The following is a 26,875-nucleotide window of genomic DNA, read 5'->3' as shown; positions in this document are numbered from 1 at the left end:
GAGGCCAGGCCAGTGCTGCCAGTGTGACTGCTGCCTTGTCCCTGTGGATTTTGAGCAGCATCTTATGGACGAGTGGAAACAAAGCAAACACATACAACAGATGGTCCATTCAAGAGAGGAGAAACGCGCCTGCGAGAGAGCCCAGACTGTGATTATGGAAGGAACAGAATCAAGATCATTTTCTGTTTCTCTGAGTGGTGAACAGCTCAATTTGGGGAACTCCCTACTTCTGGGAGATGTTGTGGACTACGTCCGGGTGGATAGGCCACTCGTAATTGTGGAAGGATCTACTGAGGTAGTCTGCCAACTCGTTCTGAGAAACCTGGGAGGTAAGCCACTTCCAGGAGAATAGAGTGGGCTATGCAGAAGACCCACAGCTTGAGGGCTTCCTAACACAGAGGAGATGAACAAGACCCACCTTGCTTGTTGATGTAAAACATCACAGTCATGTTCTCCGTCATGACACCCATGCACTTCCCTCACAATTGGGCTTGGAAAGTTTGACATGCCCATCAGACCGCTCTCAACTCCTTGATGTTGCGTGAAAGCTTGTCCTGCAACCAGAGACCTTGAGTCTGTAGTTCTCCCAGGTGAGCGCCCCATCCTAGTGCCGATGCATCTGTCACCAGGGATAGAGTGGGCTTGTTGAATGGGATTCCCCCACATACATCCTGAGGGTTGAGCCACCAATGTAGAGACTCGAGAACCGGCACAGGAACGGTGACCATCTTGTCCAGGCTGTCATGCCCCGGACAGTAGGCCAAGGCCAGCCAAGCTTGGACAGACCTGAGCCTCAGCCTCGTGTGCTGTACCACATATGTACATGCCGCCATGTGGCAGAGGAGCCTTAAGGAACCCCTTGCTGTGGTAGTAGGGTACCATCTGAGGCTTTGTATGATGTCTGTTATTGACAGAAAATGAGCCTCTGGCAGTGATGTCCTGGCCTGGACTGAGTCCAATACTGCTCTGATAAACTCGATCCTCTGTGTCGGGGATAGGGTTGATCTGTGCTTGTTGAGTGGGAGATCAAACCTGTCAAAAGTGGACCTTACAAAGCTGACCTCTCTCTCCACTTGGTCCCTGGAATGTCCCCTGAGCAGCCAGTCATTGAGGTACGGTTTTACCTGCACCTGCCTCAGGCGTAGAAAGGCAGCTACGACCAACATGCACTTGGGGAACTGTTGAAAGGCCAAAGGGGAGGACTGTGAATTGGTAATGGTTGTAGTTGATCACGAACCTGAGGAATCATCTGTGGGCAGGAATTATAGAGATGTGGAAGTATGTGTCCTTGAGGTCGAGGGTGGCATACCAGTCTCCCAGATCCAGAGAGGAAATAATTGCAGTTAGAGAAATCATGCAGAACCTCAACTTTTTCATGAACCTGTTGAGGCCTTGCAGGTCGAGGATGGATTTGAGACCCCCCCCTTGGTTTTGGGGATTAGGAAATAATGGGAATAGAATCCCTTGCCTCTTAGCTCTTGAGGAATCTCCTCCTGTGCTCCTGTGGTGAGGAGCATTTGGACCTCCTGTATGAGGAGATGCATGTGAGAAGGGTCCCTGAAGAGGGATGGGGAAAGTGGGTGGGAGGGAGGGGAGGAGCAGAATTGCAGAGGATATCCCACTTCCATGTGAAGGACCTAGTGGTCTGACGTAATCTGTGTCACAGAGATTAAGCACTGTAGAAGTGGGACAGATGGTTGAGAAAGCAGGGAGAAGGGTCCGTTTTGCTGGCTGGTGCATCGCTCCCAGGCCCACCTTCAAAAGGCCTGCTTAGAGCCCGACGATGGTCTTGTCGAGCCCTGGACCTGGCTGGGTGGAGAAGGAGGAGGGCTTGCACCTGCCACTCTTGCCCCGCTTCCTGGAGAAGTCTGGGCCGAGAGGGATAGAAGCGCTGCAGCGGATGGGGCTTAAAATGGCAGGGTTATACATGCCCAACGATTTCATAGTTGCCTGTGAATCTTTTAGGCTGTGAAGCATGGAGTCTGTTTGCTTCGCAAATAGGCCCATGCCATCAAAAGGCAGGTCCTGAATAGTTTATTTGACTTTGTGGGGAAGTCCGGATGCCTGCAGCCAGGAACTCCTCCTCATGGCTATGCCAGAGGGCAACATCCGTGCGGCTGAGTACACAGCATCCAGTGAGGCCTGTAAAGAGGTCCGTGCCACTGACTTGCCCTCCTCCACTATGACCACAAATTCTGCCCTAGAATGAGACAGCACAAGCTCCTTAAATTTCATCATGGAGTCCCATTAATTAAAATTGTATGTGCTGAAGATTGCCATCCTCAAGTGGAGCCCTCCGGTCAAGCAGACCTTCTGGCCAAAAAGGTCCATCTTTTTGGAGTCTTTTGACTTGGGAGTCAGGCCCTGTTGCCCCCATCTCGCTCTCTCGTTTATTGCCACCAACACTAACAAGCAGGGCTGCAGGCGAGAGAATAAGTGCTTGTACCCTTTAGAGGGTACAAAATGCTTCCTCCCACCCCCTTTAGCTGTCGTGGGGATGGAAGAAGTAGTTTGCCACGGAGATTTTGTGGTGGTTGAATGGTTTTTATAAGGGGCAGTACTACCCTGGATGGCCCTTTGGGGGCTAAAATATCAACCATCAGGGCCTCTGACTCAACCACCTTCTCAGCCTTGAGCCCCATATTGTGGGCAATCCTGCATAGCATGTCCTGGGGTGCTCTGCTATCAGTATGGGGGTGGCCTGAAGTAGAAAGATCCCGCAACTGCTTGGTCTGCAACTGTGCAGCCTTGGGTCTGTTCATATCTGAAGAAATTACTTCTCATTTTGATGCAAAGACAAATCTCTTCCTCAACATCAAGCCATTCCCCATCCATCGTACTCTGCATCCCAAAAAGGACTAGATTTGAACTAGTCATCCTTCCTTCACTTGAGCATTCCTACAAGCTTTTGTTCCCCAAATGACTGCATGTAGTTTTATTAGATACGTCCACATAAATATCAATGTTACTTATGGTTACTTGTCTAATGTGCCCTCCTCTGTACCTGATTTATTGAATATTGTAACTTTTTTTTCTATTTTATAAACTTACAGAAAGTCAAGACAGATAGGAAACAACTTTAAAACTTCCCTTTTATATTTGTCCAAACTATGCAGAAGATTTAAACATATAGTAATATTTGACACATTGATCAGTAAGGAAAACTATAAAAAATACATTATTTTCAGATATTGTATAGGAGCTGTCTTTTTGTTTGTTTGTGTTTGTTTGGTGGGTGTGGCAGGATGTGGGGGACCCGCATACCTGGTGAAATTATATGTACATTGCTGAATGTTCTATAACTTAAACAGCTTTTGTGGTTTAAAAACAATAGAAGCAGACAGTAAAATGGAAAGATACAATGTACAAGACAATGAACTAAGTAATGCAGAGAATTTGAGAACACTGTGGATCTTTCACTAACACTGAGGCTATTTCTCCTATTCATATATTTACTGTCTCCTATCTTTTCCCATTCCAACTAAGGCTACCTATTTTGAGCAAACACCCAAACTGATTTCCTCTTCCTTATAATGAAACAACCCATGTTTTCATCACCCAGATGAAGCACCTGTTTAAACTGAATAAAAATAAATTTAAAATACTAACTGCTATAATAAAACCATCACCATTATTTATCTCCGAGATAGTACTATTAATCCATAGTGCTTTACAAAGGAGTCATTTTCTTCATAGCAGAGATAGGGAAATGGAGTAAAGATTTCTCCTTCCATTTTCGGCATTCATTGTTAGCATACTATTAGGAACTAGTGCTTACATTTCATCTTAATGGGACCTGTTTGGGGGTGGAGCAGGCATTTTTCTTTTTAGAGATACTTTATCTATCATCAACACCTTAAAGAAGCCTATAATAAATGTGTAAAAAGCAGTGCTGAGAGCTCAGCAAATTTCTCTCATAAGGTCATAGAACTATGAAAATCAGTGAAGCCTTAAATGTCTCTAGTGAGAAAATATTACACTACAAAGGCACATCCCCAAATTGTCCTGATAGGAAATAATTTCTTTACAAATTCTTAAAACACAGTACATTTTGTTTTATGGTTGATCTAAAAAGCATATTGCTTGCATTGTTGTATTTCAACTGTTAAGAAATAAATAGCATAGACAATCTTAGAGAAGTTTCTAACAAAAGTAAAATTTATTAAAATCTGGAAATGCTGGCAAAAAAGAGCTTCAACTACTAATTTGTATTTTACAATTAACTATTTATAAGGAAACCAAAATAAAATCATATATACGAGTTACTTACCAATAGAGATAGGGCTTATCCTTATCTACATTAATATTGTTTAATGGATCCATACGAAACCAGGTGTTAAGAGTAAACCCATTTTGGTAAGGCCACTTAGCAATAGGAGGTAACGCAATTGCCTACAAAAAAGGAAACAGTAAAAATTAGTAAAGTAAGTATGTGGATTTACAGTGTTTAATCAAACAACTCTTTCGAAAGGATCCACAAAAATGGCAACCACTGCACTATAAATGCTTTAATGTTTAATTACTCTTATGAGATTTTCTTGTTTTCAGTTCTCCAACTACATACATTATATCGACGAAGGAATTGAGGAGATATTAATAAAATCAATTAAATTATATATTGAATACATTACAGAAGGGATAGCATTCTGAGTAGAAAATGCCAGGGAGTAAATTACTTTTATAAGTGTTAAAACACAAAATTCAACGTCTGAAAATTGCAAAATCCATTTAAATGCCAGGAGCACATTATTCATGCTCAATAACAAGACAAAAGATTCAATGAGTTACAATTTAAAAAAAAATATGCCCTGTAATCATTTAACAACATTATACTGCTGTTTCCCTGGCCTTTGAATTGATGTTATAGAGTGAAGAAGTGGAGAAGTTTAATAACTGACTCTGATGATAAAATTAAATAAATGTTAGAGAGTGGCCTGTGTGGAAATCAAAGGATGTGATTTAATGCTGTGCCATGGATGCTGGTGTTTATGAAAAATTGTTTGATTTTCTAGGCTGTGGCTGACTGAAGACTTTGGCTTGTTGTATAGAGATAATTATACAAGATATAAACCCCTTCTTTTCTCAGTATGGTACCCATAACTAAAGTATATCACTTTAATGACTTTTCGGAATTAAATGTTTATGATACTACAGATTATTATGGCAAAGCCTCGATTATGAGTGCTTTCTTCAAACAAAATATAGCATATTTCTAGATAATAGAAATTAAGGAACATCAGCCCTCTCTACAACTATCTACACACAATATCTTCTCACTTTTTGTACTATATAAAAGTATATAGAAGGAAATATTTTTCAAGGTAATTAGGTGAGTTTAATTCAAAGACCAATGAGTACCTTTTTCAGTTCTAGCAAGGTCATTTTAAGGAGTACCTTAGTCAATCAAACTAGAATAACCAGGATTCCCTGAGCAGGGAAAAATTAATACATTTCAATAATTTAACAGAGAAAGTTAGTATTTGTGGTATCCTAATTAGGGAGTACAGAAATGGGCAGCAACTTGGTGGACTGCTTAAAAGCAGAATAAGTTAATCACACATGACACTCCTACTGGGAAAGATTTAGAACTGCCACAACTCCAACATAAGCTAGTGCGTAATAAACTCAGTTTGCATAAAGAAATGGAGTACTTGTGGCACCTTAGAGACTAACCAATTTATTTGAGCAGTTTGCATAGGGGATTGTAATTTATTTCCCTGTTTTGAGGGGATGGAGGAGGAACATTTGATACTACGAACAATAAGTGAATACAAGTAAAGTGTTCTAATCAGACAGAGTGGTGTGAAATTGTACTGAGCTCCTCGGGGAAGGGAGTGTTTCTTCTTGTGTATCCAGAAAGGCACTACTATACACAAATACAGAATAATACCTGTTATTTATATAGCATCAAAAAGCATGCTATGTGCACACCTCTCAAATGTTCTCCATTTTGAGGGGTGTCACTCTTTTTAGTCCCGAATATACTACAAAAGTTTAATTCTATTGTTGAAAATTCACAAATTCATAGAAATATAGGGGTGTAGGGGACCTCAAGAAGTCATCAAGCCCAGCCCCCTGAGCTGAGGCATGACCAGATATACCCAGACAATCCCTGACAGGTGCTTGTCTAACCAGTTCTTAGAAACTTCCAATTCCACAACCTCTGTGGGAAGCCTATTCCAATGCTTAACTATTCTTGCAGAGTTTGAATTTTTTTTCTAATATCTAACTTAAATCTCCTTTGCTGCAGACGATGGTCATTGCTTCTTGTCCTACTTCAGTGGACATGGAGAACAATTGCTCACCATCGTCTTTATAAAAGTGCTTAACACATTTGAAGACTTATGAGGTTCTTTCTCATGACTGAACATGCCCCCCCCCTTTTTTTTTTAACCTTTCCTCATAGGTCAGGTTTTCTAAATCTTTCATCGTTTTAGTAGCTCTCCTCTGGACTCTTTCTATTTTGTCCACATCCTTCTTAAAATGTGGATCCCAGAACTGAATACAGTACTTCAGCTGAGGCCCCACCAGTGCCAAGTAGAGCAGGACAATTACCTTCCACATCTTACAGACAACACTCCTGCTAATACATCCCAGAACGATAGAGGAGATTACTTGTAACTGGAGAATAGTCAAGATGTATGGTCCTTATCTGTTTTCCACTGTGGGTTATGTATTGTGACAGTCAGGCCAGATGTCTGCAAGAAGGTGCTGGAAGGCAGATGTGTTAGCCCTAGAACTTTAAAGGCGCTCTTCCCTACTAGCTGAGACAGGGTTACCTCAGGTCAGTTAGGGACAACCAAATCCAATTAAAGGCTGCCTGAGGCCTTTTAAAACCCCTCCTCTGGTGAGAGAAAGGGGGAAGAGAGAGAGAGAGAGACAGACAGACAAGCTGCTGCCAGGCTAGTGGCAGCAGGGAAATAAGCTGCTCCAGGGTGATGGCTGAGCTCCTTGCCATAGGGGAAACAGCCAAACCTGACTGCCTGCGAGGGGAAAGACTGAAATCCCAGGGCAACCAAGAGGAGGCAGCGACAGGTATCCCCTTGGGTTTTTTTGTTCACAAGATTGTTTCCTTTTTGTTTGGTGAAGGATCACCCTTAAGCCAATCCTGAGGCCTACCCTGAAAATATGACCAAGAGAGCACAGAAGGGGGAAGGCAAGCCCTGCCCTGAGTGGGGCTGATTACTCCAGACCCGCCATCCCCAGAAGGGGAAGTGCTAAGTCTAGCGAGACGAAGGAGATGCCTTGCCACAGTATGGGCATCATGCACCCGAAGACGGAGAATTTGAACATAGTATCTGTTGGTCTGCGCATGTGCCCTAGCTCACCTCATGCCTCTGACCGACAGGATAATGGACTGACTCTTTCCAGTTCCTTCTCTACCGCAAGTCAGATAAGATCTGAAGCAGAGGAGAAGGGCAGGTAGCACAATACAGACAGGAACCACTCCTCTCAAAGAACCTCCAGTTACAGATAAGTAAACTTTTCTTCAAGTGATGGTCCCTATTGTATTCCACTGCAGATGATTGACAAGGATATCTAAGGAGGAAGAGGATGCAAGGATGTAGACAGTAAGGCTGAGTACCACAACCAAATGAGGCATCAGCAGAAGAGTCCGGTACCAAGGCATAATATCTGGTAAATTTGTGAATGGAGCTCCACGTGGCTGCTTTACAGATGTCCAGGAGGAGTATCTCCTGAAGAGACGCCATAGTTGTTACTTGCACTCTGATGGAATGAGCTCTTACCACATTGGGGAGGTAGGGAAAGGTCTGAAAGCTGACAGAGTAGAATGCAGGCAGAGATCCATTTGGAGATTCTCCAGGTGGAGATGGCATGGTCTCTGACTCTTTCTGCTATAGTGATGAACAGCTTCAGGAATTTCCTGATTCATCTTAATCCCTGTATGTGGAAAACCAAGGCCCTCTGAACATCAAGGGAGTGGAGTCTTACTTTCTGTGCAGAAGCATGCAGTTTGGGAAGAACACAGATAAGTGAATCAATTAGTGTTGGTGAAATTCTAAGCTACTTTAGGGGTGAATTTGGAGTGCAGATGTAAAGAAACCATGTTTATGGAAGATAGCGTGTGAAGAATCTGTCATTGCTCCAAATTCGCCAACCCTTCTCGCTCAGGTGATGGCTACAAGAAAAGCGACATTCATGGAAAGGAGAGACATGAAGCAAGTAGCTAAAGGCTCAAAGAGGGAGTTTTATGAGTACTGACAGAACAAGGTTCAGTTCCCATTGGGGTGTAGGCTTCTGAATAGGTGGGAACATTCTTATTAGGCCTTTCCACAATATTGGTCAGTGGATATGCAAAGACCAAGTAGCTCTGAGAAAGTGGATGGTACGTGCTGATCGCCACTAAGTGAACTTGCAAGGAGCTGCTAGACAAACCTGATCTCTTTAAAGATTGGATATAGTCCAAGACAGGCAGAATATCCCTAGTCTCTGGGAGAATTCCTCTTTGTTGGACCCAAGAAGAGATGCATCCTGGAGGTTGGGAGTAGTCAAGGATGATGGTACCAACAGAACACGGTTCAGTACTGGACTTATTGTGGCTCTGGGACTTAGAATGTACTAAGTCCTCATGGGCTGAGCTGCAAGGCTTGCTTACAGCTGAATCTGACTTCTTTGAAGTGGACTTTGAGGAAGACTTAATATCATGCTTATGAGAGTGTTTCCTAGCTTCCTGCCATGGCATCTGTGGGGGTAGATACTCCCACACCAGAGCTTGATTTCACAGCAGGAGGTACAGTCCTTGATTAATCAGGCCAATGCACAGGGGGTGGGGAGTTTCCCCAGCCTGGGTTCAGTTGAAGTCTCATGGCCTTCTCCATGAGGTATTTGCAGAGACGAAGTCCCTACCTTTCTCGGGTATGGCTGGAGAACAATTGGCTGATACTCCACCTTGACACAATGAGAGCTTTCCCAAGGGAGTACAGGCAGCTCTGGTGGTAGTCGTTGATCGAGAAGGATTGCAGGCAAGAAGCACAGAGTCCTGAGCAAGGTCTGGTACCCAAATGGAGTATGGGTGGGGAGGGGTGTCTGGAGACTAATCTATTTTTAAAGGATAAAATTATTAAAACTATTTACAAACTAGAATATTTTTATTTTGTCAGATGAAGTTGAAGCTGTGGACACTGAAGAGTCTGACCCAGACCATGTGGCACTGAGAAGGAACTGGAGAAGCAGCCAGTCTGCCCATCCGTTTAACCCCTCAGTCAAAGGCACCAGGTGAGCCAGTGCCCATGCGCAGACCAGTGGATGTTACTTTCCAATTCTCTGCCTCAGGGCACTATGGTACACATGTATAAACCCACAGTAGAAAACAACAGGGACCATCACTCAAAGAAGAGCTAGCCTTTTTCCATCAAATTATTTCCATCAGAAATAAAGAAATTTATTAGTACCAAAACAATAAATCCCGCACCATATATAGGTTCCCCATAGGAATAAGTTTTGTGTGTCTAATTTTGGAGTCTGTCATACACTGTGCCCACTTTGGAGCAGTGGCAAGTTGAGAGTAAAGGCTATGTGTTTTACATTTATATAATAAGACAGGTGTGTGTCCTGAAGAGTTTAAAACCTGAATGAGCAGTCCTCTGAATACTCCCATGCATTGGGCTTATTCTCTGAAGCCTATTGACTCTTAAGTAAGTCCGTATTGTCCCTAAATAAGACAATATGATACATGCAGAATTAAGATTTTAATTTTGATATTACATTTTTTCAAGGTGTTTTTTAATCCTATCCTTTTATTTTTATATATTAGGAAATAAAAATGAGGATATTGTATTTGTTTACGTATATAAGCCATATATAAAATCTTTCCAAATTTTCCCCATTATTATTCATACTTACTATTCTTTTATCCTCCTTTGGCCTCATTCCACATATTATTCAAAATGCATGAAGATCGTGTGTGTGTGTATGTGTGCGCGCGCGCATATCTCTCTCTCTCTCATACACACACACAAAAATCCACTGGCAAAAGTGTGTGTTCCCTCTAGAGCTGGTTCACATGAAGGACAACAGCCTACTATTGCTATCAACTATTCTATTAGCTCAAGTTGCAGATGACTGTGCTGTGGATCTAAAGGTTCCAACAGGGTAGATAAAAAAAGATTTTTTTAAATCAATTTTTTGGATTATTTAAATTAAATTTTTCTTTTTAAAATAAACCGGTTTAAAATGAAATCTGAATTTAATATAAAATGTATTAAGAGCCTCTGCCAAAAGAGTTAAAGGCTGATTTTCTGTATAAAGAATCAGAAGAAAAACAATTAACTTTTGAGGTCAAGCTTTATAAATATGGCACAATAGTCATGTACTGTATATTAAGGGCTTGTTTTGGTTAATAAAAATGAAGTTTATATACCATTTTGTGTGTTTAATTAAATTCCAGTTAACATCCTAAAGGAACTTGACACAAATCAAGAGCAAAAAGTTAATCATCTAGTAAATAAGCAATATATCATTCATCATGTTCATCATTTTTAACATACTAAAACTGTACAATTAATAACAATGTGAAAATATTAAGCTCTGATTGCTTAAATAAAAGCTCATAGTTATAGTGTTGTACCCTCCTAAACAATAAAAAGATGTACGAAACCTAGTGTAAAGACTCTATTTAGTTTTTGCCATTAAAATGTAGTGATTTACATCAACCACTGAAAATACGCTTTTCTTTAGAAACTGAGTTACAAATGGAAAAGTTGATTAAAATCTATTATTTAAATTGAGGCTTTTCACTTGGTGATTTAAATCATCCCACCCCTGGTTCTAACCCTGATCGTGAACAATGAGGGTGTCAATATCATTCCATTTGAGGAAATTTGTGTTTGTTTTCAATTTGCTTTTTAAAAAATCTGCTCACTCAGTAAGCAGGCTGGATCTATGCAGGGGACAAATCAGGGTTCTGCAGTGAAGGAGGCTGCTGTGTGCAGTATCACTACTTCATCTGTTGCAGAAATTGGAAGGTGGGTTGTGACCGAGGCAAGGGTTTGCAAAAAGAGAAAGGATGTCTCATAATTGGGACAGCTGAATGCTGCCCTGGTGAACTGGATTCTATCCCTGTCTCTGTTACAAAGTTCCTGTGTGATGCTACACAAGTCAGTTAAATTTAATTTTCAGTGATGGTCACTTATTTTGTGATCCTCAGTTTCTGGGTGCATAGCTTGAGATCTTGGAGGCTAATTTACACAAGTGCTGAGCTCTAATAGCTGCAATTAAAGTCAGTGTGAAATATGGTTTGAACATATAAAGGATTATATAATGCTGAGCACACTGAAATATCAGTTCTTAGGCATCTCAAACTGGACGCCCAAAATCAGTGGATATTTCTGAACTTCACCTCTCTTTCCCACCTCTTCATCTGTAAAATGGCCTCATTACTGTGGATTACTGTGTCCAGTTTTGGGCCCCACACTACAAGAAGGATGTGGAAAAATTGGAAAGAGTCCAGCGGAGGGCAACAAAAATGATTAGGGGACTGGAACACATGACTTATGAAGAGAGGCTGGGAGAACTGGGATTGTTTAGTCTACGGAAGAGAAGAAGGAGGGGGGATTTGATAGCTGCTTTCAACTACCTGAAACTGGGTTCCAAAGAGGATGGATCTAGACTGTTCTCAGTGGTAGCAGATGACAGAACAAGGAGTAATGGTCTCAAGTTGCAGTGGGGGAGGTTTAGGTTGGATATTAGGAAATACTTTTTCACTAGGAGGGTGGTGAAACACTGAAATGCGTTACCTAGGGAGGTGGTGGAATCTTCTTCCTTTGAAGTTTTTAAGATCAGTCTTGACAAAGCCCTGGCTGGGATGATGTAGTTGGGGATTGGTCCTGCTTTGAACAGGGGGTTGGACTAGATGACCTCCTGAGGTCCCTTTCAACCCTGATATTCTATGATTCTATGAAAATCAGGATATCATCATCCACCCCACCTCACAAAGGTTTTGTGAAAATAATGTGTGTGAACTACTCAGATACCATAGTGACGAGCACCAGACAAGCCTGTCATAAATGTAAAGGGAAGGGTAAACCCCTTTAAAATCCCTCCTGGCCAGAGGAAAAATCCTCTCACCTGTAAAGGGTTAAGAAGCTAAAGGTAACCTCGCTGGCACCTGACCAAAATGACCAATGAGGAGACAAGATACTTTCAAAAGCTGGGAGAAGGGAGAGAAACAAAGGGTCCGTGTCTCTGTCGATATGCTGCTTTGCCGGGGTAGAACAGGAATGGAGTCTTAGAACTTTTAGTAAGTAATCTAGCTAGGTATGCGTTAGATTATGATTTCTTTAAATGGCTGAGAAAAGAACTGTGCTGAATAGAATGACTATTTCTGTCTGTGTGTCTTTTTTGTAACTTAAGGTTTTGCCTAGAGGGATTCTCTATGTTTTGAATCTAATTACCCTGTAAGGTACCTACCATCCTGATTTTACAGGGGTGATTCCTTTACTCCTATTTCTATTAAAAGTCTTCTTGTAAGAAAACTGAATGCTTTTTCATTGTTCTCAGATCCAAGGGTTTGGGTCTGTGGTCACCTATGCAAATTGGTGAGGGGTGCAAGGGTTGGGAGGATTTTGGGGGGAAAGACGTGTCCAAACTATGTTTCCAGTAAACCCAGTTAGAGTTTGGTGGTGGCAGTGGTTATTCCAAGGACAAAAGATAAAATTAATTTGTACCTTGGGGAAGTTTTAACCTAAGCTGGTAAAAGTAAGCTTAGGAGGTTTTCATGCAGGTCCCCACATCTGTATCCTAGAGTTCAGAGTGGGGGAGGAACCTTGACAAAGCCCATGAACAAATGAATGAATTCTGTATTTAGAGCAGGTTAGTAATAAGGCCTAGGACACACTGAATGAGGATAAAACAAAATATTGAATAGCTGCTCATTTACTGAGTACCACCCATTGTGTGCACTGAATGAGGCAGGGTTCTTGTGGGAAAATAGTATATGATCATGTAACTAGAGACTGTATCCCTAAGGCATATACACAAGGGAGCCAAATTAAGGTTGCATAAACTACCTTAATTCTGGCATTTCTTAATTTTTGAGTGCTTGACTTTACAAGCTTGCTAATTTTCTTTTAATGTATATTGTGGGTAATATTACATATACAGTATTTTATATATACAATATATATCATGTAATATATGTAGAGAGAGAGAGAGAGAGAAAATGAATGAATGAATGAATACACATGATGATGTGGAGCAGGATAAAGTGTTTATAATTAGATATTTGGATTGGGCATTACTCTCAAAGCCACAAATGAGTTATGCTAGTCATCTCAAACAAGAGGTGACAAAACTCTTATACACCACAATATACTTTAATTTTTCTGTAACATATATAGCCGGGGTCTCAAACACATGGCCTGCAGAATTATTTCCTGCCGCCCACCATAGGCTCCGATCCCACCAACAGCGGCGCACTCAGGTGAGAAGGCAGGGCCAGGGCAGGGATTTGGAGAAGGAGTTGGAACAGGGACAGGGAGGGGGCAGAATTTAGGCAGGGACTTTGGGGAAGGGGTTGGAATGGGGGTGGGGAAGGGGACAGAGGGGCGGCTTTAACCGAAGTAACTCTAAAAGCAAAGGCGTGTTTTGTCATTTGAGTGAGGTGCACTACTGAGTGTTTAAATTTTATTAAAACCCCTCTTCACATTACAGTTTTAAAAAAATTAATGCATTGATTTTTAATAGCATACTGTATTACCCTTCATTTTTTTCATTTTTGACTATACTTTTGTATCGTTGTATGAAAAGGTTTCAGTGATGCCGTCCTAGGAACAATGCACTAGTCCTCATGTGGCCCTCGTGGTAATTTGAGTTTGAGATCCCTGATATATAGCATGCATATGTTAAGAGTTTATAAAAAATACTGCCGGTATTGTTTTTCCTATTATTTGATCTATAAAGGTATGTACCTTAGTTACCATGAGTCCAATTTACAGATCTCAGAGAGCCATACCTGTATACATGATCTGAAATTGCTTTTCTTGAATAAAAGTACCACATTTTGAGGTCAGAAGCTAGTGCCTACTCCAGCTGGTTACTGCAAATCATCTCTTTCCACCAACATACAGCTTCCAATTTAAGCCATGATGGTGCATGAGATATTCCACCTTGACCCTGTCCAGAACTGAAAATTGCTTGTCCTGGGACTCAGGCAGATGTATTTTGCAGAGTACAGGAAAGGGATAGTACATAACTGGGGGTGGGGGGGGAGAGATGGGCTTTTATCTGGCAAGCTGCTTGTAAAAACATTAGCAGTAGTCTCAGTGGACACTATTCAGGTGAGGCAGTTAAAGGCACATGATAAAATTTAGAACTGGGCTATCACCAATATAAATGTGTAAGCATGTATACACGCACACACCACACACACTTCTAATTATATAGTATCAGCCTCTTGTTTTAATCATTTACTATTATTGTAAACTTTCAATTTAAAAAATATGTTTCCCCACAATACTTCTCCTCTCCTAATCCATCTCATGCAAAAAATCTCCTTTTACTTTTGACATTAAGTACCTTGGGGTATGGTATCACCTCAGTATTATGCCAAGCTTCCCTGAACATCCAAGACCTAGTCTATTCTGGAAAAATTATACTGGGTAATGTTTTCCCCATTTCTTTATTAAAAAGGATATCCAAACCCGATAAAGTAATGCATACAAGAAAGTTATTTTATTATTCCCAGAAATAGAAGCATTTTGGTTAAAAACTTACTGCAGCACTACAGCCCGGAAAGTTGAAAAAGGTATCAGGACCATGTCTCTGTGGCATCTGATTAAGGACTGACAGTAGTTTAACTGCATGTCTTGGCTGTTAAAACAACAGAATTGTAGAAATGTCAATGCAACCAGTAAATGATATTCTATAGCTTTATTAGCCACTGGATAGTTTTCAAACAAACCGGTAAATTAATTCTAAAACTGTTTTTAAAAACTTTTAAAAGAGTAATTCAATTAACATAAAAAATTCAATTTCATATGCCTCTAGAGACAGTTTACATTAACCTCAGGCACTAATGCACTGACACTTAATACTTTATCTAGCCACAGCTTACCCAGATTCCATTTTCGCCTCGAAGCATGCTGAACAAAAGCTTCAACTCCTTGACAGTGATGCTGTAGCTGGCAAGAACCCCCAACATATCAACTAGAAGATCTTCAAAGGAAAATAAAGTTATTCTGAACTCTGAATTACACTGTTTGTCACAGAAATTATTTGCAAGTACAAGCTGAAAATGGCAATTTCATTAAAAGTAAACTTTATTCACAAATGTTAAAATCAAACTGTGACCTTAAAGATTGTATAACAAAATATGAATTCAAGAATGTCCACTTTTCCCATAACATCATTTAGGTTTAAAATATACATATGATTACATGCCCATTTCTAGAATTTCCAGTTTTTAACAAAACAGTAAATAAGTACACAGAAACAATCCTATATTTGCAGTTTTATCACAATAGGCTAGGAACCTATTGCTGAATATTTATCACCATTGTATTGCACATTTTAGGATGTTTCCTCATTATTCTAGTAGCATGTTTCGAGCATGTGAGAGCTAAGATGTACACATCAACATTCTTTGAACTGTTTGCTACGTCATCTTGCAATTTTATTTCTCTGCATTCTTCTTTAATTTGGTACCCAAGTATGAAAACTTTAGATTTGACCACAATGCAATGCCAAACAATGAGGGGAAAAGAGGATCTGCTAAAGTCCATCACTACAAGTGACAAAAACTGCTATAGAATAATTAATAGATGACATATCGTCCGTTACAGCATTTCAAAATGCAAGAAACGTATACAGATAATAGGAACAAAAAAATTCACTTTTCAGAGAAAATATCATTCAAGATTAATAAATAGATTTTAGACTTTTAAAAAATGAAATATTTATGCTCATTTTAAGGTTTTGGATCGTTTGGGGAATCCAGGTTCTTTTCATGTTCTCTTTGCTTTCCCTCAAAGCCCAATACTTCTAAGAATTGCTATTAGTGTCCTCAGATGCCATCACAGCAGGAGGAAGGATAGTATAAGTTTTGGCCCTCAGAGAGAAAACACAAAAGCTGTTACAATTTCAAGGAGCAGCTTCCAGTGCACAGAGGATTCAGACCAAACAGATTAAGGCAAACTAGGGCCCTTATTCACCAATATTTTAGACATGCTTCTAGATCCCCAGGGTCATTCACCAGTCAGACATCTTTCTCCATAACATTCTTTGTTCTAACAAAACTCAGATTTTTTTCTCTTCCTTATCTCCAAAGAACACCTCTCTCCTACTCTGTTCCAATGGTTGGTTTGGGGTCAGAAAGCTGCCTGGGACATATCTTTTCAGCTGCTAAGGAAGTTCACCATATTTCCCTTCAATTTACCAGAACATTTTGCATTACAGCTGGAGGATATAGGAGCAGTTATAGCTAAAAGATAAACATTTTCTCTAACTAGCCTTTTTCAGTTGCTCGTAATTACCAAACTTTTACTTTCTGAGCTGAAATTTTTCAGATCTTGTATCCAGGAATTATCCAGGAACATTTTTTAGTCATTTAGTTGTTCGTAGGCAGTGAAAGAAACCTTCTTTTAAAAATGTGGTTTTGTCTGTGTTTAAAACTGCTCTTATACATCAGCAGGAAGGCACAGAAACTTGAAATCAGTCTGGGAAATGGTGAGATGTGTGATTTCACAGGTCTAATGAATATCTATTTGATTTGTCTGAGTTAGAATAGTTTACATATTGTACTATAAGCATGTTTTTTTTAAATGATTTCCCAGTGTTCTAACAGCATTGAAACATGTGCACACAAGTACCTTTTTTAAAAACCTTATCTTATTTGATGCACATATGCATACTGAATGATACAGGACTCTGAAGGAAAGCCCCTAGAAAGTTTTCAGGAGACAGTTATAGGACTGTATCCTAATTACAGGATCACACACTTTTTTCTACAGAACCACTCCCTCCTCTTGTGTTCTGATTGAATGGTACACTGGTGCATAGTAATTATAATAGGGTCCTCTAGATCCACACATCATTTTGAAGTGAATTCTATTTGTAATTCCCACACTATGTGCTATGAGTAAATCCACTGGATTTGCTCTAAATTTGTACCACTGAAAGAGCAGATTATAGCTCTCAGTGAGCAAGTTGGAGCATGCAGTGAATGAAGCCTCATTTAGTGCACAGGTTGCATGGCGGACAGTTCATGAAGCACTAGTTCACCCACTGAACAGTGAAGATAAAAATTAAAAAAAACCACCTAGGCACTTATGGCAACTTTCATCATAGGGTCCAAGCGCCTCCCAAGTATTTAAATAAAAGAAATAATAATAATGATCTCTTTCTCCTTTCCCTGCCTGTAGGATAAATCATTTGACTGGTTAAGAGGCTTTTTTAAAATGTATCCTGCAAGAGTCGGTGTGTGAGGTCTGTTTGTGAAGAGCTTATTGAAGGAAAACAAAAATCAAAAATATTTTAGTTTGAAAGTGATGATGTGTGTGATATCTCCTCATCCAATGGGAGTCCACATCCATTTCCTATCAATGTTCTGCCTCATTCACTGCATACCATCCACCCTGCATCCTGACTGTGGCAGAAGTCCTGAGGAAACAACAGCATTTGATCTGGTAATTAAGGACTGTAACACGCTGAATATGCAGAAAGGGGAAGAGTTGAGACTGCAAGTCAACTTTCTCCCTGACTTTTGAGTACTCCACTTTGCAACCTTAACCTTCTTCTAAGTTTGTTTCTTTTTTTATGTGTGTGTACACTTTGAGGGTTTTTTCCTTTAAATAGAAAAAGAAATTGTGTAATATGGAAGTATTTGGTAGAAAGCAGAAGATCCCTCAAAAATTCCATTCATCTTCAATGCCTATGTTATCATGCCTCCAACAGAACAGGGATAAATTTAAAAATTCTTTTTCATTCAAGTTACTACACACATGCAGAGTATATTTTAAATAATCCTTATGATCACAAAATTAAAACAGATCTTCAGTGGACCATCAAAATACATGTTCTAGCCAGGGACACACTCCATGGCAAATTTCACATTTCTGTTCAAACTGCTGCTGAGCTAGAGTTTTTCAAAAAAGCTGCTTTTTATAATAGCAAAATTATTTGCTCCCCTTTTACTCAAACTGGGCTGAAGTGTTTTTATTCAAACTTAAAAACACAGCAACATCACATACACACTGAACAAAAAGCACTGAAAGATTCAAGCCCAGGACTTTGTAAGTAATAAACAAAAGAAGAATGCCCTTAAAATGCAAACTCTTGGGCCACTTTTATTACTGGTTTTGCTACATGCTCCAGTTACAAAGAGTTAGATTAAATTAGATTAATTTCTTTTGATATAATTGAAGTTAAAACTAACTTTTTTCTTTCTTGGTTTCTGATTAATAAATCCTAGTATGGCATATCACAAGTCTTGTCTGAAAAGATTTAATCCATACTTAGTATATATACACACTATACTAATCCACTCACCATATAGGAATGGCAATGTCAAAAAGCATGGCTTTTCTGGGGTTCTTGTCATTTTATGTGATACGAAGTCATAATAAGTATACCACACAGGTTTAACATGTATCTATAGTCTCGTTTTGTAAATAAAACTATAAAAATGAAATTATGGGGGGAGGAGAGAAACCTTTTCTCCTTATTTTAATGCATTTCAAACAATTAATGTAACAGGTTTTACTTGCAGTAACTGCCACCTCATGTACACTTGTCAAACTGTGCTTAGGGTTGCCAATTTTGGTTGGATGTATTTCTGGAGGTTTCATCACATGACATGATCTTTAACAAAAGATTCATTTTTAATTCCTGGAGACTCCAGGGCAATCCTGGAGAGTTGGCAACCCTAACTGTCCTTAATATTTTACATTTACTCTTTAAACTCAACTGAAAGAACCTTAATTCAGTCATGTAAGGAACAGCTTAAAACTAACATAGCTCAGTTGTCTCTAGCATCAGACAAGAGATAACATGGCATTTCCCTTCATAGTTCATCTGCATGGAAGGCATTGGCAACACAACTTCAGAAGGAACTACATCGTGTAAAGCTTAAGTTTAGTAACCAAGCTTTACAAGCTGGCTGTGAAGTTTAACTTTCACTTAATAAGGCAATCAGGTTTTCCAAAATTTTCAAATGGATGCATTTCCAGGAACAATTTCTGTTAACAGCCCAGCTGCCTCTATAGCATTATTTGGTGGGAGCAACTTTAGTTTAACTTTGCTTTAAAATAGTTACTGTTTCAGTGCTCAAAATTCAATTCAATCAACTTTCGAGCATCCTAACCATCTGCAGCATAACAACTAAGCTCCTGGAGATGAAATAGGTCTCAATGAAGAAAAGGCAACTGTAAATTGTACTTTGCATGACAAGTTAGGCTAGCAAACACCAATTCAGATTTTGCTGTTATTACTAATATACTATCTAAAGAAACTATTGGGTCAGAAGACTTGCTTCATTAGTTCTTACCCAAAAATTTAGGGACTCAGTTTTCTAAGTTCTCTGAAGGAAAATACTTTATATCTGTTAAGGCCATCTGCCAATCATCTATCTGGTCATTATAGTAATCTTTTGCCCTCAACCACTCATAAAATGGATCAACATCCCTTCCTGTAGTATAATCTTTAGATTGTCAGGGTATCCAGATGACCTGTGACAAACAAAGTTTCTGGGAAAGAGACAAATACCAATGATAGTCATCCCAATTTTCACTGCAACTGATTGCAGAGAAATGCGTTCCAATGCAAAAGCTGTCATGAAGATTAAGATATTATTTCCTCTGCCACAGCATCTGCAAAATCTCAGCACATGAAATGCTTCAAGTAGATGGCAACCTCATGTATCTGAATTGACTCCACTCAAATGAAGTCAGCTTTTCCCCACTATGAAGTATTTTCTAGCCATTTTGTATATAGAGAATGTGGACTGAGACTTATGTAGATTGCTGTCTGAACATGACACAATGTAGACAATCTGTTCTGCTTGATTTACCCCTAACTTTGATCACAGTATTTCAGGAAGTACTGAGAGAGACAGAGCCACAGTTAATGAGTTGCAAGAAGGATACCTGTACTTTACAAGCCAGCTTGGAAATACTAGGCCCACCACTGACAGACTGACTATTTTGGAATAGAGTGGAACCAAATCCTAGAACTAAGTTATGGTTTGGCCCGTGTTCAAAAGATCCTCACTGAATGCAAGGAAACAAACAATTACTGTACCACCACATTTTTCACCTCACCATTTTAGGAAAGTGGGTAGGAATGATTGCAGCGAAGCAGCTCTGGCATCATCTGGAGTCATCCTGTCAACCTTGACCCCTATGTATCAGCCTACCTTAAGGCACTGGTTATTGTCAGGCAATAGCCTCCTGGTGATGATCAGCTATTAGGTACCAATGTTCATTCATTTTTGATTTGTTAGTTGCCAATGCCACTATTGACCATGAGGTGGTAGTGAAACATCTGCAGAAGCTGGAGAAGTAGAAGCAAAGCAACTAACTCCGGTGTCTCTGTTCCTTTCTTTCAAAGGTCTGATAGGTGACTCATCCACCCATAGGGCTCTCTTATGAAGGGTCCAGCAGAGTTATTGTGAACAGGAATTGAACAGCACATACACAGGGGTTTTACTAGTGATTGACATACATTCTGAGCTGCAGTGCCATCAGAATTCTGATATTCAATTTGTCTTGTAATCAGATCTGTAGAGTAGTTTCCACTCTTCCACTTTCATAGGAGCAGAGATAAAAGCAAACTTGCCTAAGCTCTCTCTTAAAAACCTTCTCTGAAATGCTGCTGATAGGCAGGAAAAAGCATTCTTAGAAAAATTAATGGAGTAGGCATCCACTCCCTTTACTGATGAGGTATGCCAGCCTTTTATCAATACTTGCAAACTCACGGATCTTTGATTTCCCAACTGTTTCTGGATCCCAAATATTACACTGTCTTCTGCCATCTTCAGTTACTTAGGCACCTTCTACTCTTTCCCTATGATGTTGGCATCATCAGAGTTACATGTGCCTCATCAGAGTTACCCTTGAGACTATTTGGAAAGTGGAGAACTCAATGGCTTGTTTGCTTTCTTAGTGAAGCAGGGTTTTGTGAGCACATTACAGTTATTGCACTGGTTTCTTATGTGTTTCAGTCTAAAAACCATAATGTTAGTTTTAACAGAATAATACCCTTTACAGGTAGAACTTGACTGCCCCTTTCCTTGTGTATCATTTTAACAGTTTGACAGGTTGGTCACAGGTCATATGTAACGGTGCATCTTTGGCTGTGTGACTATATTGATCTGCTACTGCTTGAGTATGTAGTTCTTCACACCACAGAACAAGGATCATCTACTGGCTTACGCATTTACTTGAGGGGCACAAGACTATGCACCATGTTTCTCAGTGATGTTAGCAGTGGGTATCTATTACTGCTACTTAGTAGCAATATTATTTGATGTATAGTCTTGAATTATAAGCAGCAAATTCACACAGACTGAAAAGAACAAATCATTTACAATTTTGAAACATACTTAAAAAGACCCAAAATATGCTAAGCACCTCGCAAAGGCACTTACTCTGGAGAGAGTAAATGGCGCCATTTATGAAGATTTAGTATTACATACAATTTGATATTTACTAAACCCACCAAGATGCACAAATCTCAGTAAACACATTTTCACACTGCTGTTACCATCATCCTTTCCCCAACTCTTGTCTTGATTATAGCTTCTTCACTTAAGGAATCTCATCTATATTTAGACTCAAAATTCCTTTTGACAGGTACCATATTTTTACTTCTTCTGTAAAGCAGCTAGCACATATTTGGGCACTAAAAATAAAATAACCACCTATATATCCTCTCACTTAGCAACTATTTGTAAATCAGCTAGAATTTATGGAAAGAAAAACTATTCAACTCTTCAAAAATTTCACTATTTTTTAGGTCAATTACACTACTCTCAAACACAGTACTAAAATACATAAGATGAAAAAGCTAACCCTAAACTGAAGACAAGATGGCCTTTTGATTTTCTCCTGCATCTCCCCAACAACTGTAATGAGTGAAAAATTACTTCTGTAAATCCTACTGATCACATTCTAAAAGTGGAAGCTTAGCCTACCCTTCTAACCAGAGTATCTCAGATTACTTGCAACTAAGAAAACAGGAATAATCTCCAGATACTGAGGGTATGAATAAATTGGAAGCCTCAGACAGGCAACATCTTCTGTAATCCCAGACTCTCATGAGTTCTCATAGATGTGCAAATAAAGTATGCTATGTTTCAGTAGAAGGAAACACAGGGAATACTAAGAAAAAAAGTATTAAAAACTGAAAAGCCATCTAACATGAAAATTCAAGAGAGGCTATGAAGAGAGCAGAGATGTTTTAAAAGGCAGGCAAAAATTGAAGCATAGAAACTAAAATAAAAATGCTTAATACAGTCCAAAAATACAATATTCAATAAATTTGAACATTTCTAGCGTTCTCTTGGTTTTTAATCACATAAAAAATATTGTACTATTTATTATTTAAAAGGGCCATAATAATGGTTCAATTCTTTTACTATAACAATTCATAGCAATTAATATTTTTAGAAACTGAGAATAAGTGTCAGAGATGCTCTTATGAGATATATTGAAAGTTGTCTTATTTTATCACTAAGATCAGGCAGTCATCTATTTTCTTTTTAAAAGAATTGTGCATACTAACTAAACTATTTCAACATTACTTCAAAAACAAGAGTATTTTATAATCTTTGCCCATTACATTTAGATAAAGTTGATTTAGTACTGTTGACTCAGTATCAATAATAATCAAATAATTTACTGCTTGTGAAATGTAAATAATGACTAGGCTTGCAACGCTTGAGTGTTCAGGAACACTGAAGTTATACATATCAATCAGTAATTTATACCTGCAATCATGTCGTCCACTGTACTCATCTTCAGCAGTACCTGTTCAATTAAGCCAACTTCCGTGCTGGTCTGTAAATTACGGACACTTTTACGTAGAATGGCTGTGAACATACTCCAGATTTCTGCTTGGCATGTTACATCACAGTGTTCTAAAAGCTCCGACATACACGTTATGCTCTCTGCATCCTGGATTATAAAGTTCATCTCTAGATCAAACTCTCCACCAACCAGCTAAAAAGAAAAAAAAAACAAACAAACAAATGTTAGTATTTGTAATGTATAATTTGAGTCTTACTGAGGAGTTGAGCAGTGTGTCTGAACTGGCTGGCAGCTTTACAGATCCTTATTTCAACCAATACTGACTACTTTTTGAGTGTTAAGGGAGACAATCCAAATAAATTTGATATGAAAACTCACATCTCAATGGCAACAGATCAGGAAGATAATCAAGATGGCAAAAGCACAATGGCCACTAAGATCATATAAGAAATTAACTGAAATTTTCCCTCAGTATTGGATAGCATGCTTTCAGAAATGAAAACTTCTCTGCAGTCCTCCTTATGCCAACTAATTCAAAGGGCAGATTGACTCCAATAAACAGAAGTACAAGAATAGCAGCATCTGAATTGGCTCAGAAATCAAAATATCTTTGCAATCCTCTTTAGACCAACTCACTCAAAGGGAAGGCTGACTCCACCAAACAAGTGCATAAGTAGCAGCATTAGAATTGGCTCAAATAATAGCACACACCTGTCTGCAGCTCTTGGAAAAGAAAGTTGCTTACTCAAAGGATAAAACTGGAGATATGTGAACTCAATGTATTACTTCTGAGACTCCCTGATGTAGAAAATTCCAATCCAATGAGCTTTATTTCTGAACAGATCCCAAAATTACTTGGGGTGTAGGTAAAACTGAACAAAAAATGGATAGAGCCTATTTGGCTCCAAATATAGCCAAAATAAAGTGCATTCACCCCAACCTGCAAATATCTGCCTACATAACTGAAAAAAGGCAATCCATGAAAGAGATCTTACTCAAACAAGGAACACTTGTCATTTTTTCAGAATTTTTCTCCTCTTTTATAGCAGCAGAAAACTTCATTCAATCCAGGAACAAAACAACTCAGAGATCAGAACATTAGACATATTATTTATACCCAGTAACAATAAAGATTCTTGAAAATACAAATATTTCCTTATAAAGACGCCAAATATAGTCTATAATTTGCTAAGAAAAAAAAACAAAAAGTCTTAAGGCACAATGCTATATGTTAAATGAAAGATATTTTTAAAAGTATGTGATTGTGATAAGTGCTTACTTTCAGTGATTATGTGTTGATAGGGAATAATTTTATGACAATCTAACTTTTCAGGGTTTGATTGAGAACATTCTGCACTTTCCACAGCCTACAGACTATATAATAATTAAAGTGGCCAGTATGAAACAAGCACATCTTTTTCACATAGGTAGACCATCCTGCATATTCAGTATTCTTTCCTTTACTTTTGGCCCCAACATCCACAATTGTTAATCCTCAGACCTGACTAATACTGAAAGTGATCCACACAGGTTTCCAATTTAAACAACCAATTTAAAATATTCTAATGATATAATTCAGAATTTACTAAATGATAAATCAGTTGACTATCAATTTAGACTCTAGAGATAACCAAGTTACATTCAAATTAATTTGTTGCTTCAATTATTATTAGTATTTGAATTTTAGGTTTATTAGGAGATTTAAATGAACGTGAAAAATGTAATTACTTAGAATTTAAGCAATCATTTATAATGGATGCCTCAGGTGATCATATTTTTCAAAGAAAAAAACTGGAACACTTTTCTGGAGACACTTTTAGAGTCATGAAATAGTCATATGAAAGACTAAAGTGCACTTCTCAAAAAACTGTGGGTTTGTTTTGCTATTTCTGACTTAGTAGTAACACGTGTGTATCCTATGTGGAGGATTTTTCCAGTAAATTAGCGTTGTGTATTAGAATAATTTACAATAATGAGTAAGTGTCATTAACATTCTCTTTGACCAAATAGCTTTGTACTGTTCACATTGATTCAAATTTTCTCATCATGCCAAACACTATTGAACACTTGTTCCACTGGACAGTTTGTACCTGCTAATTTCTACGCAACATAGCAATACACAGTGGTTAAAATAAACTGCAATAAGAAGGGAAATTCTCACTGCACTAGTCATGAAGGAAGGGGAGCTTGGGGGGACGTTCTGCTTACAGATGCAAAGGAGAAGAGAGGGCTCTTTTGCTTTGTTTTCAGCAGAAGCTGAAGGCAACAGTGCTCCCACATAACTTTAATCCCTAGCATTTAAACATGTTCTACCTATAAAAAATCCAAATGATTTCTGTTCATGCAATATCTTAGAGACAAGGATTTAGTAAATGTGCTGCATTTTAAAGTATTGACAAGGCAGGTAATGTAAAGCCTTCTATTGGGTTAAAATAATGTGGACTATGCACTACAATTATTAAGACAAGATACTGCCTTTAGCTGATGTACAGATTACACCTGAAAGGAAGACCTTTTTGGACAGAAGACTGCATATGTATTTATTTGTGTAAAAGGCAGCAGATGGTTCAACTTGCTTGCTTTTTCCTCAAATATCCATGCTAATACAATGTTTTTTCTATTTTCCCAAAGTACAGTAATAATTTAGTATTCCCTCAATGACTTTTTAAGTATATTACAGTTTGACATGTTAACCGGGTATATAAATATACATTATTTAGCTATGAAAAAGATGCATACACATTATAAGTTGACATACAACTTTTTATTGAAAAATATGCACATTATTTGATTAGACAAATTGATAAATATGCAGGAATTGGTTCAAGAGGTAAACATACCTGAATCACTAAGTAACAGTAAACACAACAGGGTGGATAAAAATCCATGATGAAAGTAAAATAATTTTTAAAAATCTCTATTTAAAATTTTATTTTTATGTTTAATTTAAACACATTTTTTCTGTTTTAAAAACCTATTTAAACTATTAGAAATTATGAAAACTTATACTAAGGCCTAAACTTAAATATTATAATTATTTAAATTACATAAATATTAAGCAGTATGTTTGCCATCAACGTGTTAAAGAAAGTAAAACTACTGAACTGGAAACAGTTGACCAAGCACCTGAAACCAGAGTTTACTGAAAAAAGAAAAGGAGTGCATGTGGCACCTTAGAGACTAGCAAATTTATTTGAGCATAAGCTTTCGTGAGCTACAGCTCACTTCATTGGATGCATTCAGTGGAAAATACAGACTTTACTGGAGTGCTAAGTTAACATTTGACACTGGTAACCTCTTCTACAGGTGCAGAGAAAATGTATTCTTCATTTCAGTTTATTCAATTCATTCAGTTCAATGATTAGCCCATTTAAAGTTGAGAAACCAGTTGGGAGTTGAAAAAAGCAGGAAAGCTTGTTTTCCTCTTCCAATGTATGGACAAAAATCTAGGTGTGAAAGGATCAGATCTACTAATTCTACAATGCTGAATGACTTGACAGAAGCAATCCATCTAATTCACTAACTACAAATATTCCCTTTTTAAATAAGTCAGTCAGTTTTAAAAGCAAAATGTGTTTTGATAAACTTATTTTCTTATGTATATAAATTTAAGGTAGTTTTATTTAATTAGAAAACCAATTTTTAAATGAAATTCAATTAAAATGCACAGAGATAGCAATTTCCATCCAAACAGAGCTAAACAAATGAGAAAAAAAATCATCATCTAGCAAATAAGAAATGTATCATTCACCATTTTCTAAGATAAAAAAATAAGAATATGAATAAATTACATTAAGGTACATAATTATTTAAATGAATGTGCATAGATACAGGGAGTATCTTCCTGGTTAGCAAAAAGACGTACCATTTTGTGTAAAAGCTATATTTAGCTG

At 38.4% G+C, this 26,875-nt stretch overlaps 1 protein-coding gene across 5 annotated transcripts in view; it reads right to left on the bottom strand.

The window, feature by feature from the left end:
- NBEA (neurobeachin) overlaps positions 1–26,875 on the bottom strand; it is an 843,583-nt gene that overhangs the window by 688,140 nt on the left and 128,568 nt on the right. For all 5 annotated transcript variants that reach the window (XM_077806446.1, XM_077806437.1, XM_077806454.1 and 2 more), the window contains exons 2-5: positions 22,943–23,174; positions 15,074–15,174; positions 14,734–14,829; positions 4,271–4,392 (exon numbers count right to left, since the gene is read on the bottom strand). In XM_077806446.1, coding sequence (XP_077662572.1) covers positions 4,271–4,392; positions 14,734–14,829; positions 15,074–15,174; positions 22,943–23,174 — 551 coding nt within the window. The remainder of the gene's footprint in view (positions 1–4,270; positions 4,393–14,733; positions 14,830–15,073; positions 15,175–22,942; positions 23,175–26,875) is intronic.

The sequence above is a fragment of the Eretmochelys imbricata genome, chromosome 1 (genome assembly GCF_965152235.1).
Source record: "Eretmochelys imbricata isolate rEreImb1 chromosome 1, rEreImb1.hap1, whole genome shotgun sequence".
Lineage (NCBI taxonomy): Eukaryota > Metazoa > Chordata > Testudines > Cheloniidae > Eretmochelys > Eretmochelys imbricata.
The sequence above is the reverse complement of the archived record's forward strand: the minus strand, read 5'-3'. Positions and strand labels throughout refer to the sequence as shown.